Below are 20334 nucleotides of genomic sequence, written 5' to 3' on the forward strand. Positions count from 1 at the left end.
CCATTGACTGCGGCAGGGCCGTAAAATCCCGCTGCCGTAAAATTCCGCCCTTTGTTTCTTTTTCACATAGTTTCTCCCTCTACCTCCTTCCCTGAGGCATTGACCTTCTTGCTGTTGTCTTTCTGTTAATTACCCATGCGATCATGGTTTGTGAACTTTCACAGTGAATGACAGCAGCCAGAGGGCACCACAGCTGAACATAAAGTTGCTTTTACTCAACTCTAACACATAACATAAATCATGACATATAATTCAACTAACCACTGCCCCCCCGCCACCACCACCATTTTTCTGGCTCCAAAAATAATGATTTTGCATATACTCAGCAGATAGATCAACCCTCCCACCCCTCCTTTTCTGCCACGACATGTTATTTGTAGTCAGTCTCAATATTTCATTCCACAAGTGCATGTTTTATTTATTGATACCTTATAACTGGGCACAAGGGGTCAACTGGGCACAAGGGGTCAAGCAGTGATATGTGCTGTGTTGCGTGGGAGTTTAAGACACACCCACTCTGTGCATCGGATGTTGATGACATTTCAAAACAGTGACCACCCACACCTGGTAGTTCACTTTTATACTCAGTATATAAGTCGACTCCCGCTTTTAGAGGGATTTTTCGAGGCTTCAGAGGTTGACCTATATGCTGACATCTTCAGTATCTAGCATGAGTCATAGAACTCTGTCTGAATGTCTCCTCGCTACCCCGGCAGTGCTGAGGTCAATTTTCGTACTTCAACAGATATCAAGTACTCTGGATTATTTTGTTTTTTGAATGTGTTTTGGATCTGTGTGTGCACAAGTACACTGTTTTATTTTAGGTGTCATTATGGAGTACCACTTTTCTGGTTAATTTGTCCAATATTTTTACCTTGTAGCAAAATGGAGTTGCAAACTTTATTGTCACACTGAATGGTTCTACATGATGTACGATTAACTATTCCATTACATGACATAGCCCAGTTCAGTCTGGTACTCATATACTGCACAATAGCTAACAGTCCTAAATTACACTTAACAGCTGCAACTTGCATTACATTGAGTAACAAAGGAATTCCACATATCATATTTGTTGATGTTTTAAGAATCAGAAAGGACACCTGCATTTTCCTAACATTAAGAAGCTTCTTCATTAGGTTTTGCAAGTCTCCAGGAGGACATCTTGGCATTTGGGTAACTTAAAAAGTGATTTGCACCAATCTGGAATTGCACTATGATGCAAAGCCATAATAGTTTGAGACCAGCTACTAGAGATGGTGCCATATTTCTTAGCTTTAATGTGCTCAGTGAATGCATTTTCACAGCTTTTATATTGCATATTTTAATATGTGTATTCAAAACTGCTTCATCATATCATAATTACAGCTATTTAATAGAATTACAATAAATTTATCTCTTAAACAGGAGTGTTTACAAACACACATTGTGTACTATCATAGTTACGGGCTACAGTGTAAGATGTGGTTTGGGGGTATCTTTATTATGAAACTCAGTGGTAACATTACCCTGTCGCTAATACATTAACAGTGGAGAATGATCTTGTTCCTAATTAATCATTGCTAATCTTGATAAAACCATATGAAGAAGGCCATTCCAAGAAGATAATCCATACTGTATGTAATCCACAAGCCATTTAAGCTGAAAACAGTAATTGGGTACTGAACTCAAGTTTCTTAATATTTTTATGTGTTTAAAGTGTCTGAAATTGATTTCTGATTTTTGAAGTAAGGTTGACGTTCAATTTTGTGCTTTAGTGAGAAAGTGCCCTGTTTTTATCCATGTTTACTCAGGATTTATTTCAATTTTCTCTCTTCCACTCCAGGGTGATGAGTTCAAAAGGAATCGGCAAGCCACCTGCAATAGCCAATATTGACAAAATCAACTCGAACAGCCTGGATTCTTCAACCTCAGGACATGCATCTGTCACTAGCAGCGTTGCCAATGAAACTTTAACCAAAACCCCTGATGTCCAGACAACTGGAATCAGTTTGACTCCTTGTCTGACACCCAGTCCTGCCCCTGTGCTTAATGTAAATTCTAGTACTTTTAGTCAGGGGCTTGGTTTAGTTAGCAATTTCACAAACAACAAGGAAACCTTAATGTACCCTAAACTTAGTAGCCTGCACACCAGCATGGAATCTTTGGATCTTCCATTGAGTGTTCCATGTTCATTCTCTGCGAGTGGTACGCTTTCAAGAGAAGAGGATCACGGTGCGCTCACATGGACTGGGAGTTCTAGATTCTCACAGATGGAGAGGTATGTCAGTAATTTGATTAGGACCAATTTAGTAGTACGGAATTGGACACAGTATCAACCTTTTGGGTGGAAGGTGCTGATTTAATTTAGGCCCATTTTATTAGATTTTTAGATCCATTTAATGGAGTTTTCAATCATTTTGCTAACAATTATTGAATTAAAATATTTTATAATCATGGCTGTTTGATATTAGAACAATCAGTATGTGAAATAATGCTAAAGGTTTGAACCACAATTAATCTCTTCAACTCTCAGCAGATGAGAAGTTCAGTTGGCAGTTTAGTCAAATATATGCTCTTTGTTGATTGTTCAGGATCTATGATCTGTTGCTCTAAAGTACGTATAATGTTGCTATTTGTACAGTGTGTTGGGATGTTGTAAACCTTTTGACTCACTGATCTACGTGAGCTTACTTTAAATGTCGGTGGACGCCTCCTATATTTCATCCATATTAAAAGGGTGCACCTTCTAAATCAATGCATGACAAAAGCATGTGATTTGCATCCGACCAGATTTGTTGAATGTCATCAGAAAAATCTGGCCTTCCTTGCAACCTTGCAGCTTGATAAAGTTCAAACATAATTGATAAGTAATGCAATCCACAGATTACTATTATTTTATAATGCTTTCACTTGCTTGAGATGTCTTTGTTGCACAGTAAAATTGTTTTAAAACGCATCCATTAAGTAGACTGATAAGAGCAAAATAACTAAATCTTTGAGAAGGTATCAGCATGCACTTCACATACCTTGTGGATCGAAACACAAGAAAGTGTTTGATGTAGCAAGCACATGGTATTTTAGTTACTCAAACAATAGGATTTTTATATTCTTAAAATACAGTATTGTAATAGGTTTGGGTTCATTGTTTTCCATTTGTGTCTTTTTAAGCGAAAATCTATATTGTACTTTCAACAAGAAAATCTAGTTGAATATGACTAATTGAATTGTATCGTTGCTTAAGGATCAATTTTGGTACTCAACATTTAACATTTAGTGTAAGACTCTGATCTCTATGTGTTCTCCTAATTATTTCAGTATGGATAAAATATTTTTAAGGACACCACTAACATTTCTGCTCCCTTACAAGTTATACAACTAACGAAGTGAACTGGAGTTAAAAGCATAAGATAAGATAGTATGGAATGTCAAAGGCCATGTAGCATAATCATCCCATTCCTGCCATATAACATGTAGATTTGTCATTATGAACTCTTTTTAACATACATATCTCTGCTGAAATAAGTATTTTTCCTATACAATGTTGACTAGATGCAGCAGAATTTTGATATAAAAGATTAGTAAAAAAATAATAATATCTTCTTCAGTAAATATACATTAAAATACATTGGACAGGATTTTCCGTGAGAATTATTGCAGATGGGACAGAAAATTTAACGAACCAGCCAAAAGGTCGGTTGAATTCGGGCAGGAATTTCCAGTCTCACAGCGGTGGGATTTTTCACGGGAGGCATCACTGGGCTAGCATTTATTGCCCATGCTTAATTGCCTTTGTTCAGAGAGGCCTTTAAGAGTCAACCACATTGCTGTGTGTCTGGAGTCACATGTAGGCCAGACCAAATAAGGACAGCAGATTTCCTTCCCTAAAGGACATTAGATGGGTTTTTATGATAATCAACAATGGTTTCATGGTCATCATTAGACTTTTAATTCCAGATTTTTATTGATTCAAATTTCTCCATTTGCCATGGTGGGATTCGAACCCAGGTCCCCAAAGCATTGCCTTGGGTCTCTGGAGTACTAGTTCAGTGATAATACCACCACATTACTGCCTTCCTGATTTGTACAAATGTAGACGATATTTGTTCAAGAAAGAATAGGCCATAAGTACTTACAAAACTCCTACTCTATAATGTCACAATGGCTGTTATGTTTTTGAACAAAAAAGCCAAAATTACTTTCTCTGAATTTTTTTTTCCCTCAAAGATGTCTTCTGTCACATCTCATTAATTTAGGATTATACTTTCGTAAATTTAGGATTATACTTTCGTTTTTATCTGAAAAGGGTTTAAAGTTTTGTTTCAGGATTTAATAACTTCCAATCAAAATAGGGAATTTCAAAAACTCAAATTTGTTAGTGAGAACACAAAACTGTCAATCTTGCAATCATTATCTTATCACACTTAAGTAGTTAAATAGCTACTTAGGTATGACAGGCAGAACGTTTGAACTAAACTCTGAAAAATGCAATATTTCAATGTAATGATTCCATCAAAGTAAAACAAGTGCAAATTTGCCAGAAAGTTCAGTATACACGAAAAGCGAAGCCTAAAATAGAGATTTGTGTTTTCCTAGTTTAGAGCTGTTGTTCCTTTGGCAATGTCCATTTGTCACAGTCATATATCAACTATTGTAAATGTTCTTTTCTACTGAAAAGCCAAGTTTATTTGGGGATGCTGCTTTGGCTATCTGCAATTGGCTCATGAAGATTTATAGTGACTCATAATCTTTGACATTTCGACATACTTTATTTTATTCACTGGAGAATGATGTTGGTGCATGAAAGCGGCAATTCGTTCTGGCATCTGAAGGATAGTATCTCCTTGAACTTGAAAACCACTGTTTGTTACATTGTATATTTGTGATGTTGCAATGCTTTTCAAAGAAACATATACTCACTTAGTGAATGACCTGGCATGACCATTGGTGGTTATGATTGGTCTCGTTAGTGGTCAGCATCTTTTCTTAATCAAGATTGCATCCTGAGAAATCTTTTTAAGCAAAATCAAGAGCCCCAAAGCAGCAGTTCTCACATCTGTCCATCTGCAGATTGTTTTAGGAAAGCCGGGATTTGTTTATATTTGAATATTAAGGGTTTAGGAAAAGATTTAGATAGCAAGAGAAGGTCACATCAGTAAGATGTACCATTCTGCCAATTTTAGGACAATGTTGCCACAGCTTGTCACTGGTGCTGTTTTATTTCTAACACCTGCGTGCAGTTATAAATCACTTTAAATTTAGACAGCAGGGCATAATTAAAATCCAAACCAAGTAAAATAACTAAAAGGAGTACAGCGGAGTTCAAGGCTGTTAGAGTTGGAACAAGACCTGTAATATTCCCAAATATCTATTATATTCCATTAAAATAATGAAAGCATGTGTACGAGTTTGCATTACTTTCAAAGTTACAGCATTTGTGAAATGTCCTGCAATATTTCAAACGTACAGAAGAGGGAAAATCTAAGTATGCTCATAAACATACATGTTATTCTATTTTGCTGCCTCTCACATTATTTTCTGCCTGACTGATCAATAGAATTGCATTTTGATCTACCTCAGTTGTGTCAGCTAGCTCATGGTGGCTATATGTTCTGGCTACTCTGATTTCCTCTTAAATATAGGATGACATTCTACAAATGCAGACATATACATGTTGAACATATTTAATTGTATGCTGATTCTTAAGAGCTATAACGTGGGCACTGATGCAATAATACAGATATGCAATGTAACAGAGTGTGTTCTTCCAAGTTTAAGGAGATACCATTCCTCAGATACCAGAACCATGCACCAACATTCTCCAGTAAATAAAATGAAATCTATATCTGAATATTCAAGATTATGAGTCATTATAAATCTTCCTGAACCAATTGCAGATAGCCAAAGCAGCAACCCCAAATAAATTTGGCTTTTCAATAGAAAAGTGTGTTATAATAGTTGATGTGTGACTGCGACAAATGGATACTGCTGAAGGAACAACAGCTCTAAAAAGGGAAAACACGAATCTCTATTTTGGGCTTTGTTTTTCATGTTTTTTTTTTACTGACTGGCACACTGCAGTTAACCTGAGGAATTGGGCTTCTGCCAGTAGTTAGGTGTAAATAGTTGTATTTATGCATGTTATGGTGTGCAATAGTTTCAAAGGTATTAAGACTGTACTTAGCAAGAGAATCACCATGGGATAGCAGCCATTTGGTACTGTTAAATTAATGATTGTGCCAACAGGCTCACACATTAAAGAACTTGAATGCAACTCTAAAACTCGAGTGCAATGGCATTTTACTTCTCAGAACTTGAAAACAGGTTGCACCAAAATTGACCTTGTTTTCTGGAAGATTCTTGGTCAAACAATCTTTAATGGTATTCTGTAGGTTTTGAATTATGTTCTTGACTCAAATCTCTCTCTGATCTTGTTAAACCCTGCAGTTTATTCCAGCTCAGTGTTGGCTCCAGAATTTTTTTTTCTCTTACTCCCAACTTTGTTGCATTTCCACCTCCCTTTATCCTATCATTGGTGGCAAACACTTCAGCCATCTCAGTGCTACTCCTTGAAGCTCCCTTGCTGAACCTGTCTGGATCTTCAAAATCCATCCTGTTGACCAAGCTTTTGGTTATAGAACTTCTTCCTTACTCAGCATCCATTCTTCACATTCATAGGTGTAATATGCCATAAACAGTTTTCTTTTATTTTTATTTATTTATTTGTCTATTCGTTGGTGGAATGTGGGCATTGCTAGAAAGGCTGGCATTCATTACCCATCTCTAATTGCCCTTGAGAGTATGGTGGTGAGCTGCATTTTTGCACCACTGCAGTCAATGTGGTGCAAGTATATCCAGAGTGCTGTTAGGCAGAGTGTTCTAGGATTTTGACCCAGCTGCAATAAAGGCAGCAGATAGTTCCAAATTAGGATGGTGTGTAATTTGCAGGCGGTGATGTTCCCATGTGCCTGGTGCTCTTGTTCTTCTGATTGGTTTTTGAAGGTGCTCTCAAAGGAGCCTTGGTGAATTGCTGGAGTGCATCTGGCAGATGGTACACATGCTGCCACTGTGTGTCAGTGGTGCAGGGAGTGAATGTTTGGAGTGTTGGACGGAGTGCCAATCAAGTGGGCTGCTTTGTTTGCATGGTATCGAGCTTCTTGAATGCTGTTGGAGCTTCACTCATCCAAACAAGTGGAGAGTATTCAATCACATTCCTGAATTGAAACTTGCATATGGTAGACTGGCTTTAGGGATGTACATGTACCTTTACATTAATTGCTGTCGATCATAACCACCGAGATAGGATGTGATGTAGTAGCCCCATGACTCTGAGCTCTGTCTACAGCACCAATAGTCAAAGTCAGATGTGCATATACAGTATCCCAATGAACATTACTAGAACACAAGATTACGTACATACAAAGAACCTGCACACACAAGAATCCATTATTGTTGCTTGCTCTCCCTACAGGAGGTTGGGGAGATTAAAACACTGCAGACAGGGCTAGGGAAGAGCAGTCCATCACTAACCACTCCCAACAGCACATAACAGCTAAAAGAAGGCTGCAAAAAAATGTTTTTTACTGTTGAATTTTGCCTTTGAAACAAGCAGTTCCTTTTCACACCATGACAAATGTTTTGTGGGTGGAACTTATCTAAGCATGGGAAACCAGAAACAGAGCTCAACAGTGTCACCATTGCAGTCAAGCAAAAATCTATGGCCAGCTAAGGTGGTGGCCACTAAACATATTGCAACTCAGTGAGCAAAACCAAGCTCTGAAGGGCTATAAAAAAAAATCCTGAATAGCTGTCTGTTCCAGAATATCCCAGTAATTATTCAAAAAGTTGCAGGATGACCACAAAATTTCAACACTCAATTGGAAGGCAGTAGACCTCCTATCTGAGTTTACTTTGTTCCTACATAGAGCTGTGTTTTCTGGACTTCAATATTTCCAAACCAGATGCACAAGCCATTAAAATTAAAATTGCTGTAGGCAGTGAAGGCCTCCACAGACTGAACACTTAAGGTCTATTGGATGATGATCTTAAAAATCTGAATAAGATGTGGTCAACAATCAAAGAGCAATTACGAATGAAGCTGAACTTCCGAATACACTGTCTAGAATTAATTTCCTATAGGCAGCAACTGACAGAGACCATTGATCAATTCATAAGTAGATGCAGAGACAAGGGACGTGATTACAGCTTTATAGCGTCAGAACTAGCTGACAGAATAATCAAGAATAGAAGCATTCCAAAAAGACCTCTTGGACCAACCCAAAGTTTACAGCATGGAAGCACTACTTCAAAGCAGACACATGCTACTGGATAGACAGAGTTTACAGGCTATGTGTAATTTGTTCATTGTTGGCATGATAGCCAATACAGGCAAGTCTAGTAAGCAATACATACAATGTGGCCTCATACGTAAACCCAGAAAATGCCCAGATTTTAAAGCTGATGGGGTAGGGATAGATGGAAGATGGCCCACAACTAGCATGCAAGTAACAACCTGCATGTTGGACAAAAGTTTGAGTACAACATCCAGCTGATGGCACATGGAATTCAGTATATGCCTAGAACCAAGATCATATCAAGTTTGAACACCGAAAGGGCATGGCAGTGCAATAAAACAGATGCCAAATCGAAACAATACCACAGCCAGAAACACCAAGTAATCCTATTGTGAATAGAGCACGGTCTAAGATGTAACACAAACAAAGCACCCTTAACCATCATTCTGAACATTTGCAGCAGCCTCCAATTAAGATCTCTGTAAGTCTGGACAGATAAGCAAACCATCGATACATTTCAGAGTGTGTATAACTATTGATTTTTATATATTTTTTCAGACAGTGTTATTTTCTTTTGCTGTCATGTAAATAGTTTGATTCTTTAAAGATAAACCTCTAGTTTAGGTAAAAAAGGGGATGCTGTGATATGATGTACATGTACCTTTAAGGGTCGTATCTTGCATTACTTTCAATCGTTATCGCTGAGACAGGATGTGATGTAGTAGTCTCATGTCAGTCATCTACAACAGCAATAGTCGAGGTCAGATGTGGATACAGTTTCTCAGTGAACATTATATGTTTATAGCCTTACCTTCTAATAAAGAACCCACATTATTGTTTTACCAATCCTTGTCATATGATTGGTGCTTTTACACTGAATAGAAAAATGTAACAGGGAGTCAGGAGGTGAGATACTTGCTGCAGAATTCCCAGCCTCTGACCTGCTCTTGTAGCCGGACCTAGCAAAGGAGTCAGCCACAAGACCACTAAATTGTACTATTATTAACTTTAAAAGCACAAAACTTAAAACTAGGTAGAAATTATTAGGATTAGACAGGCTTTACTTCCCATTCCAGCTTTGGACAGCAGTGTGCGATAACTTGGCTCTAGTTGTTCCTATGACACAGCTCCATCTTCTCTTGCTTATAGTTTTGTCTTCCTTGCTGTGCCAGTGCTTGGCTTGTTCCTTTTTATCCAGGTTTGAGTATCTGGGTCTCCTCATGCTCGATCTTTCCTAACCTGGTCATTGGCTTTTGGGGTGCATTGTTGATCCATGATTGGTCCCTGCTGATTTAGTCCTGGCCCCTTTCAACAATAGATGTATTGCACATACAAGCGTATTTGAACAGTAACAGACCATTCAAACTAGTTTGAACTGCCCCTGTGCTCGGATGAGCTCTCAGACAGTCTTCAAGGTCTTTTGTCTTTTAGCTGCTTTAAGTTTTTAAAAATTTGACACAAACTCCCAGAACCTCTGTACCCTAGTATCTTTTCTAAACTGAACCCTATTTCTTAAGTTTTCCCATTCTACTATTCTACAAAGAAGGATATCTAATAAAGTCAACTGTTAAGTTTCTAATAATGAAGTTGAATGTTACCAACAATCTTATTAGTAGCCTAATAATCTTACATGCTCCCTGGATTGAGGGGGAAGGTATCCTTATCAATCTCTCAGAATTGATTTCTGGCTGACCTAGCTATTCCAAACAATTGTATACATTGGTACTCCCCACCTGCAGTTCACCTCATTCAATGCTGTTCCCTATCCTTTTGCTAATTCGAAGTTATTGGCAATTGGAAATATATATGTTTTAAACAACATATCACATATGGACTTAAAAGATTCTCCAGCTCTCTCTTTACCTGCACCCATATTTCTTCTGAGCCCTATATTGTCTCTACAGGTTTTAATTTTAGTAGCACTGACAGATACCAGTGTTTAATTCTATTTTGATTGTTTAAAATCACCTTCTCTATGGTGTATGTGCCAGTGCATTGATAATTTAAACATGTTTTCTTACTCTACAGGCCGCATTAACCATTTCATGCTGTTTGCTAAGTAGCTGAGCATGCCTGGGACCCATTGTTCATTGCAGATTCACCATGCACTCCTGCATTTTAGTTACTCCATATTTAACAAATCACATGTGCACGCTAACACCAGTATCCTAATATCATGCTGCCCCTTGCTCTATCTGATACAAGCCTTCTTGACTTTCAGGTAACCTCAAAAGATCAAGTATCTGTCTGAAGATCTTTGCTTATTTTTCCCTATCTGCCCAATACCTTGGGTCATGACCAAACTATCAAATGTGGTTTTCTTTAAAACATCTTTATAGACAAGGATAACAATATCTCCAAGAGAAAGCTATCAATTTACGATTCTTAACTAAACTTTCCTAACTTTTTCTAAAATGTACATGGATACCAGATTGTTATATTCCATTGGACTATACCTAGGATGAGTTATTCCAGTTCCAATCTGAGGCTATGTTATTCCTGTTTCTATCTTCTATTCCTAATGGGGCTTCTCATTATTTACCATGCTATCTCATCAGGAGCCCTGGAGGAATTTTATTTTTCAATACCCAGGAACCACCTAGACTGTTGTTTATTCATTAGTTTTTTTTTTAGTGAAAATTTGATTATTCCCTTAGGGCAGGATTTTACTGTTGGTGAGCGGGGGTGGAATCAGCTGCGCACCCGCCGACCTATCAATGGCCAATTGAGGCCATTGACAGGGTCAATTAAGTAATTAAAGGACCTGCCCATCCAACCTTAAGGTTGGCGAGCAGGCCAGGAGCCCCAGCGCGACCCAGAGAAAACATGAAACCTCACCCACGGGCGGGACAAGGTTTCATGTAGTTTTAAAAAAATTTTAATAAACGTTTTGTAAAAACTATGGACATGTTCCAACTCATGTGACATTGCCACATGAGGGGACATGTTAGGGAAATTTTATCTTTCTATTTTTAGGTTTTTAACATTTTGAGCCAATCTCCCTGAGGCTGCAATTAGCCTCAGGGAGATGAGTGTGCTCTTTTGTGTGCATGCGATTTTGGGATCCACGCCCCCCCCCCCCCCCCTCCCCGCCTGCACAGGAAGCGCATAGCGCATCTCTGCGGACGTTACGCTGGGCCACCCATGTAAAATGGCGCCGTGCCCCCCAATCGGGGGCACCGATTTGAAGCGCACCTATGCGTGCCCGCCAACAGGTGGAAAATTCAGCCCTTGTGGTAAAATTCCCTTTGAGCGCTTGAAATAGCAACTGATACCAATTTATTTGATCAATTCCAATTTCAGAAACAATTATGCCCAGGCTTGCTTGTTAGGAAAGGTGCTTTTGCATGAGAGGCAGGAGTGCTTGAAATGAGTTTAGAGGTTACCTTACACATCTCCTCTTCTCAACCACTTTGTCTGGAAAGATAACACATGACCTGAGTATTTAAGGCCAAGGATTGGGTTTTCCAGCCCCTCCCACCAGCAGGATCTTCTGGTCCCCGCAAATTCGAAGGAGATTTGAATGGCTCACCTCCTCCGCCACAGGGGAACCTGCCAGGACGGGACTGGAAAATCCCGGCCCATGTCCTTGAAAGGCAAAGCCTTAGTTCACATCATGACTCTGCCATGACATTTGATATCTGTAGATGAGTTCTTAAACCTCCTAGATCTCTTGCTGAGGTATCCGTACTCATGTGGCCCTGGAAACCATTGTCACCCCTTTTAAAAAAAAAAACACACATTGTGGCTCTGCCCAAAAATGCAACTGGTTAATTTGCCTAAACATATCTGTAAATTTAGAAACTTAAAATTCAATAAAGCCCAATATATACATTTAGCAATATGATCATTGTGTGGTGAATTATAAAGAACAGCTGTCATCAGAAAGGGTTAACTTTGCTGCTTAATTGCAAGGGGCAGAGCAAAACATTCTCAGTTCTCACAACTGCATCACTTCACGTTAATTTTTTAAAAGAACTTTCCAGATCAAAAAGAGAACCAAACTCCATTTTAAATTGTTTTTCCAAGTTCTTTTGGTATTGTTTTTCTAACTTGACAAAATAAAAAGCCAGCTTTCACAGTTAAACAAAACATTCAACCTTGCAATCTTTAACTGTAGAAAAGGGGACAAATTTGTTCACATATTTCTTTTATTTAGCCTGTTCCTTTATTAAACAATTTTCAATTCTGATGTTTGCTACTTACCTTATTTGGAAGAAACAGTCAGTAAAACATGTCTTTAATTTGATTTTTTTTAAACTGTATTTAACTCTGAAGCAAAGTGTTTTGAAAAGTTCAAATTGGATTTCTGCCAGGCATCCTAGCAGACATAAATTCAAGGCTGAAGCTTATCTTTTGAGAAACAGCTTCTTCGGTGCTGTTCAGATTTGCACAAGTAAATTTTTGTTCAAGTAAATCCACACTAACATGTTTGACTTAAAATGTAATTTAGTTTTTATATTTTCCAATTCTTTCAGTTTCACTAACATTTTCATGAATGGTTTCTCTTAGCATTAGCTTCATTGATGGTTTCATCATTAAACTCCTTTTCCTTTGTTTTTTTTTCAAACTGTGCAGCCCTTCTTTAGCTTAAGTTTTCATTTCTGGACACCCTCAGAAAGGCAATCATAATCCTCATCACCCATGATCTCAACTGCTGTGCTATCTCATTTTTGACATCAAATATTATAAATTTTAAGTTCAGGAGTCACAGATTATCTGAAATGCAGGTTGAAGTCATAGGTAGTTTAGAGTAGTTTATTAAGCAGATTGTTAAGAAGCAACAGTTTAAGTATGCTGCCTAGGCTAAATAGATAGGAAAGGTGTATGACCCATGACAGGTGAGAACAGTTTACTGGTCCCGGAGGATGAATGGATAGGTGGCGCATAGTGATTGTTAATCTCTGTCGCTGGTTTTGCAGCCTTCTGCTCTCTAGCCAAAGAGTTAGGAAGCTCTCCTCCAGTGTTCCTCATACTTCCCTGGTCTTCCTTCATCCGAAGAAGGCAGCTGCCTGACTCTGCTTGCTCCCTCAACCATCAAGCACTCATTAATATACAAAACAAAAACAAAATTACCTGGAAAAACTCAGCAGGTCTGGCGGCATCGGCGGAGAAGAAAAAAGTTGACGTTTCGAGTCCTCATGACCCTTCAACAGAACATTAATATATGTTATTTCTAGGGATTAGCTGTTTATCCTATGCAAACCCTATGTTCAAGTAGTGTTAGCCAATGACTGCAGGACAGGTGGTCAAGTTGTCACCTCCCCTCTGTCCATCACTTTGGCTGAGGTAATCTTTTATCTTATCTCATGCTGGCTACCATTTGTTAACTCCACTGAGACACTAATATAGATAAGAGGATACATAAGGTGCCATAAGACTCCCTGCAAGCACCTTTTTCCTTGGTTACTATCTTTGTTTTACCTCAGCTAAGGACTGTTTGTGTTTTTCCAGAGAGAGAAGAGAGACACCCTTCTGACAGGTAGTGCCCCATACTATGCCTGCCAATTCTAAAATAATTCTATAATATTCTGAAAAGTATGTGTTCGTACAGTGTTCTCCTTTTGAGGAGGAAATATCCTTATTGGTTTCTCACAACTGATTATTATCTAACTGAGTTATTTTTAAACTATGAGCTTGGTTCCATACTTTCTTGATTACACACCATAGGTAGCATACTAAAGCTACTAGAATGTTGTTGATTAGGGATTTAGTGATGGTAATGCCTTTAAGGGGGTGGAGGGGAGGGGAGGGGGAGTGGTTAGATTCGCTCTTGTGTCATTGTCAGGCACTTGTGTGGTGTGAGTGTTACTTCTCTATTGTCAGCCCAAACCTGAATGTAATCCAGTCTTGCTGCATGCAGGCGCAGACTGCTTTATTATCTGAGTAGCTGTGAATGAAAATAAGCACTCTTCAATCATTAGCAAATGGCTCCACATCCTGGAGGGAGCATCACTGCTAAAGCAGCTGAAGGTGGTTAGGCCTAGGACACTGCCCTGAGGAGCTCCTGCAGCGAAATCCTAAAGCAATGATGATTGGCCTTGAACAGCCACATCCATTTTATTTGACTCTAACTTTCCCCCATATCCTCATTGACTTAATTTTACTAGGGGTGCTTGGAATCACACTCAGCCAAATGTAATCATGTTGTCAAGAGCAGTCACTCACACCTCAACTCTGCATTTGAACTCTTTGATCTATGTTTGGACCAAGGCTATAATGAGGTCTGAAGCCGAGTGGTCCTGACAGAACCCAAGCTGAGCAACAATGAGTCGGTTATTGGTGAGTAACTGCTGCTTCATTGCACTGTCAGAAAATAAAAGCTCATGATATAGGGGGTAACATTTTGCCATGGATGGAAGATTGGCTGGCTAACAGGAAACCGAGGGTAGGCATAAATGGGTCTTTTTCAAGTGGGCAGGATGTAATGAGTGGCACGCCACAGAGATCAGTCCTGGAACCTTGACTGTTTACAATTTATATCAATGACTTGGATGAAGGGATTGAAGGGAAGGTTGCAAAATTTGCTGATGACACAAAGATAGGTAAGAAAGTAAGTTATGAAGAGGGCATAAGGAGGTTACAAACAGATATAGATAGTTTAAGTGAGTGAGCAAAGATCTGGCAGATAGAGTTTAACGTGGAAAATGTGAAATTGTCCATTTTGGCAGGAAGAATAAAAGAGAAGCATATTATCTAAATGGTGAAAGATTGCAGAGCTCTGAGGTGCAGGTGGATCTGGGTGTCCTAGTGCATGAATCACAAAAGGTTAGTATGCAATTACAGCAAGTAATTAGGAAAGCTAATAGAATGTTATCATTTATTGTGGGGAGAATTGAATACAAAAGTTGGGAGGCTATGCTTCAGTTGTACAGGGAATTGGTGGGACCACATTTGGAGTACAGTATGCAGTATTGGTCACCTTATTTAAGGAAGGATGGAAATGCATTGGAAGCAGTTCAGAGGAGGTTTGCCAGACTTAATACCTGGAATGGGTGGGCCGTCTTATGAGGAAAGGTTGGACAGACTAGGCTTGTATCCGTTGGAGTTTAGAAGAGTAAGAGGTGACTTGATTGGAACATATAAAATCCTAAGGGGTCTTGACAGTGTGGATGTTTCCTCTTGTGGGAGAATCTAGAACTAGGGGTCAAGGGGTCACTGTTTAAAAATAAGGGGTCACCCAGTTAAGACAGAGATGAGGAGAAATATTTTCACTCAGAGGGTCGCAAGCCTTTGGAACTCTCTTCCTGAAAAGGTGGTGGAAGTAGAGTCTTGAATATTTTTAAGGCAGAGTTAGATAGATTCTTGATAAGCAAGGGGGTGATCGGTTATCAGCGGTAGGTGGGATGCAGATATCGGGTTACTGTTAGATCAGCCATGATCTTATTAAATGGTGGAGAAGGCTCAAGGGGTTGAATAGCCTACTTCTGCTCCTTATTCATATGCTTGTATGTTTTATGATGCCTTTCATCACTTAGATTGAGAGTAGACTGATAGGACAATAATTGGTTGGGTTGGATTGTCCTGCTTTTTGTGAACAGTAAATACCTTGGTTCTTCATATTTTCCACATTGTTAGGTAGATGCCACAGATGTAGCTGTAGCTTAGCTAGGGACAGGTCATACCCAGGGATGATGATGGTGAAGCCTGAAACATTGGCTGTAAAGTATGATTCTGGGTATTACAACATCAGGCTATTGCTTGAATAGTCACATGTTCCAATTTTGGTACAAGTCTCCAGATGTTAATGAGGAGGACTTCGCAGGATTGACTGGACAGGGAATGCCTGGTCATCAGTTAGTTTTATTCTTAGTTGACTTCCATGTAGCAGTTTGATACAACGGAGTGGCTTGCTAGGCCATGTCCTTTCTTAAAGTATATTAATGAAGCAGATGGGTTTTAATGGAAATCCAGTAGCTTCATAATCACCATTACTGAAATTAGCTTTATAATGCAGATTAATTTAATTGAATTTACATTCCTCCGGCTGCCATTTGAACTCATGTCTCCAGAGCATTAGCACAGGCCTCTGGATTTCCAGACGAGTAACATTACCACAATACTACAGTTCTCAGTAAATGCTTGATGCAAATCAGGTTGTTGTTGCTACATTGAAAATGATGGCATTGCATTTCAGAAGTAATAATTGGTTTCTTCTCAGCAGTGGTGTCCTAATCCATTTTCTCAATCATGCGATAGTCACTATTTAGTGTGTGCTTAAATTAAGATAGACTGGATCGAGTGGATGGAGCAGGAAGATGCCAACAAGACCGTTTGAGTTTTGATAATGTTGGATGACATAGCATTATCTTTGATTGCTACTGGCATCCAGTAAGTGATTGGAATTTGCTCATCAACATAACAATCCAAAATGGTTTTCCTAGAAGCCTTTGCTTCATCAGAAGCAGTCATCTGCTGAGATAATCCCAGGTGAAATAAATTCTGAATGTTTTGCCTACTAGTTCATTTGATGCCAAATTTGTGTACAATTAGACTTTGTTGGAAGCTGCTTTGCACTATGAAATAATTTTCATAAAGAAATAACAGGATGATTTCAAAACAGATAACAGTAAAAATCCAGACATCTTGGTCTACTGTGTTTTAGCATTACTTTGAATTTGCACTTTAAAAAAAAAACTACAAACCCTGAGGATAAAATTAACTGTGAAAGAATCCAAATAATTAATATAGCATTTGTTCAATATAAGGTAAGTTTATAATATATAAAATACTTGAGGAAATGTGTAATGTGAGGCATAAATTGTTGATCCTCCAATGTGCTGTACTGTAGATTGATATAGATTAAGTTTGTAGACCCTTGTTATGGGCAGAAGGGGGTTTAATTTAAACAGCCCTGACTTCTCTCACCACCTGTACAGAAACAGAAAGGCGTTTTGATTTCTGATTTCTCCCTTTTATAAGTGGTATTTTCCTCAACCCCACAGTTATGGGGTAACCCAATCCTCTATTAATAACCCCACAGCAAACATGAGATAAGGTAAAATTAGAGGGTTGATTTATTTAACACACAGTCAAAATACGGGGTGGAGATGTCACAACGTAACCCTGGTACACGCACACAATAAAGGTGGGATAAGGGAACAAAAGAGTTCCAGGGCAAAGACTACAGACAAAATGAGAGTTATTGTTTTACTTCAGTCCAAAGTCCAGAATCAAAATTCCAATGTTGTATTCCTTCAGAGAAGTTAGCAGACTGAAGCTGATGCTGGTTAATCCACTTTCTCAGTAGCGCTGACTTCCACGATGGGTGAAGCATGTAGAGGTGAATTAATCTTAGAAATTCAGACATTCCAGCAGAAAACAGCGTATATGGGCCAGGCAACTTAAACCTGAACAGAGCTCTGGCTCCACTGCTGCTTGGCTGATGGAAGATGGCAGACAGAGGCAGGGTGCTAGCCTGGAGTCCAGTTTTCTCTTCTGAAGTTAAACCACAACTGAAAACAGTCCAAAAGCTGTAAAATCAAAATAATTCAAACAGCCCAAGTCTTGGCCATATGGCAGGGTTGTTTATGGTCGAGCCATTTAGCTAATGATGTACTTTAAGGAGCCTCGTTAAAACCCAATGTATTTTGAGCGGTTAACTGTAGAGCCATCAGCACAATGTTGGTGATGAGGAGTCACAAATAGCTCTGCCTTTGTCCAGAGCTGGCTTGTGCAAACGTCTCATCTACTAGTCCTTATGTTGGCTTGGCTGGAATGTTCATACAGTGCTCATTCCAGGAGGATGATGAGTTAGCCTTTGTCCATTTAAAAGAAAGAGTTTAAACAGGAGAATATGAAAGAGAAATAACTTTCTTTTAACTTTTTTTTCCTTCATGCCTTCTTGACATAGTATGCTCATAGCTCAAAGACTGTATTGATGAAGAAAAGTACCCAGCAGGAACAGATGAGAATACTAGAAGTAAAATTGTTCTGGGGCAGGTCTAATGCATCTTCAAACAGCTATCTCCCAGCATTAGATTAACAGTTAGGATGACTGCCTGAACTTTCTGATTGAGGATGATGCTTGACTCAGGAAACCAAAAGAAATGAACAATAAAATCAAAATATTCTAAAGTTGAAGTTATACTGGTGTAACTGTGTAAATGTAATCCATGCCTCCACATCCATTTTAATCATATCCATCAAATTATATCTATTTTTTCCCATGAATTATTTGTTAGTAATTCTAAGCCTGTGTTGTGGATGTTTTGTCTGTTCTCGTGTATGATGTTGTATCAGTGTTCCCTGTTTGTTTTTGTAGTGCACAACGTGACAGAAATACTCTGCCGAAAAAAGGACTAAGGTAAACTACCTTTTGGTGCAGTTTGTTTCAATTTGTTATATCAAATTCTAAATTCCAACCTTTTAAATGTAGCATAAGGCTCCAATTTAATGAAACTGAATTTGAAACCTATTATTAGCAATTTTGACTATTGTCTATTGGTGTGTTTTTCCTGTATGTCAGACACCTAGTTGACCAATAAAAAACTAGATTTCCTTGGATCAAAAAAAACTGAAATTGGGATATAATATTGAAAAATTAAAGAGCTATGATTAAGTGGACAGACTAAATTGCAAATAGTCTCAAGAAGATATTCTAAGTGATAGGGTTGCCTCAGTATTCAATTTTATTAACTAAGCCTCTGAAAGTCATACATCAAAACCACATTACAGTTCCCCTAATGGTCCTGTAAGTAGATGCATAATGCAGATCATGATCAAGCCTCCGGTTTGATTCAGGTTGTGCTGTGTTGGTTGTTCTCAGCAGAGGTATATTCTAGGGTTTTGAAGTATAAAATCTTTTGTAATTAAAATCTCTAAGTTACAAATTCTAATTTCTAACACTAGGGTTCTCAGCTTTGTCTGACCTAACAAGTTATGAATAATTAGAATTATTCATGAATCAAGTAGAATTTACTAAGCAAGGTTTTACATATACTGAACAAAAAACAGTGAACACAACATGGAAGCTCCTTATCCCTCAAGTATCTAGGATTCCTTGAACTTTGCCAGCACAGGCTTTCTTTTCTCCTACCTCTGAAGTGATGTTGAATTGTGTCCAGAAGAATCATACCACCGAAGCCATGGTAACACTGTGCCAACAAAGACTCCAATTTTCCAACTTTTATCCCCAATTTTCATTATTCCGAATCCCTTATTTGGAAATCTTTCAAATTCACCTCTTCCATTGGCTTAGCATGCCAATTTGATAACACCCCACCTCTCTAACTAGTCATGGGGCAGACTTTTGCCCTTGGTGGGGGTGTGCAGGGGCAGTCGGGATGCCGTCCACCACCTACGAATGGGTCCGGAAGGCAATTTCACGCCAGCGGGCCAATTAAGGCCTGCCCAGCGTAAAATGCAAGCGGCTGCTGCCTGTGCGGGTGGGGAGGGGAATGCGAGCCAGGCAAGCATGACCTTCAGTATTTGTGCGAGTGCATGTTAGGTAATCTACGTGTGGCAGAGAACTGCCTCAGGGAGATGAAGATATGTGAAAAAATATAATTTTTTTAAAAAATAATGTAATGAAACGTGTCTCCTCTGTGACTCTGTCACATGAGCAGGGACATGTTATTAATGAAAAAATAAAGTTTTTATTTGATTTTTATTTGCTTTTAGAACCCTCATCCTGCTCGTGGATGAGGTTTCCAAAAAAGCGCAAAGGCCGCTTGGCCTTTTTGCCTGCCCGCCAACCATAAGGTTGGATGGGCAGGAAAAAGTGTATTTCAATTACCTTTTTAACGGCCTTAATAGACCTTTTAATTGTTGGCGGGCACGCTGCCCACTCTGGTGCACGCCCACCGACTAAAATATTGTGTGACTGAATGATGATGTCAGGACGCACGCCCGATGTCATCGTGCATCATTTTACGCACGGTAGGGTCGTGCGTGCACCCGCCCGCCGAGCTAAAAACTTACCCATGTAGTCTAAAGACAAAGGTCCAGCTCATTTCCTGGACCTCAAAAGTTTACATTCCATTGCAAACAAATGATACATCCTTAAGATATAGGTTGTTTATACATTGGTAATGTCACATCCTCTTGTCAATAGTACACT

The 20334-nt window shown here is 38.9% G+C and overlaps 1 protein-coding gene across 5 annotated transcripts in view; it reads left to right on the forward strand.

Moving 5' to 3' along the window:
* The window catches only part of LOC121282181 (neuron navigator 1-like), a 589054-nt gene that overhangs the window by 445529 nt on the left and 123191 nt on the right, over positions 1 to 20334 (forward strand). For 4 of the 5 annotated variants that reach the window (XM_041195735.1, XM_041195734.1, XM_041195737.1 and 1 more), the window contains 2 exons: positions 1826 to 2260; positions 18538 to 18579. In XM_041195735.1, coding sequence (XP_041051669.1) covers positions 1826 to 2260; positions 18538 to 18579 — 477 coding nt within the window. The remainder of the gene's footprint in view (positions 1 to 1825; positions 2261 to 18537; positions 18580 to 20334) is intronic. The other variant, XM_041195736.1, reaches the window with a different exon arrangement.

This window comes from Carcharodon carcharias, chromosome 9 (genome assembly GCF_017639515.1).
Source record: "Carcharodon carcharias isolate sCarCar2 chromosome 9, sCarCar2.pri, whole genome shotgun sequence".
Taxonomy (NCBI): domain Eukaryota; kingdom Metazoa; phylum Chordata; class Chondrichthyes; order Lamniformes; family Lamnidae; genus Carcharodon; species Carcharodon carcharias.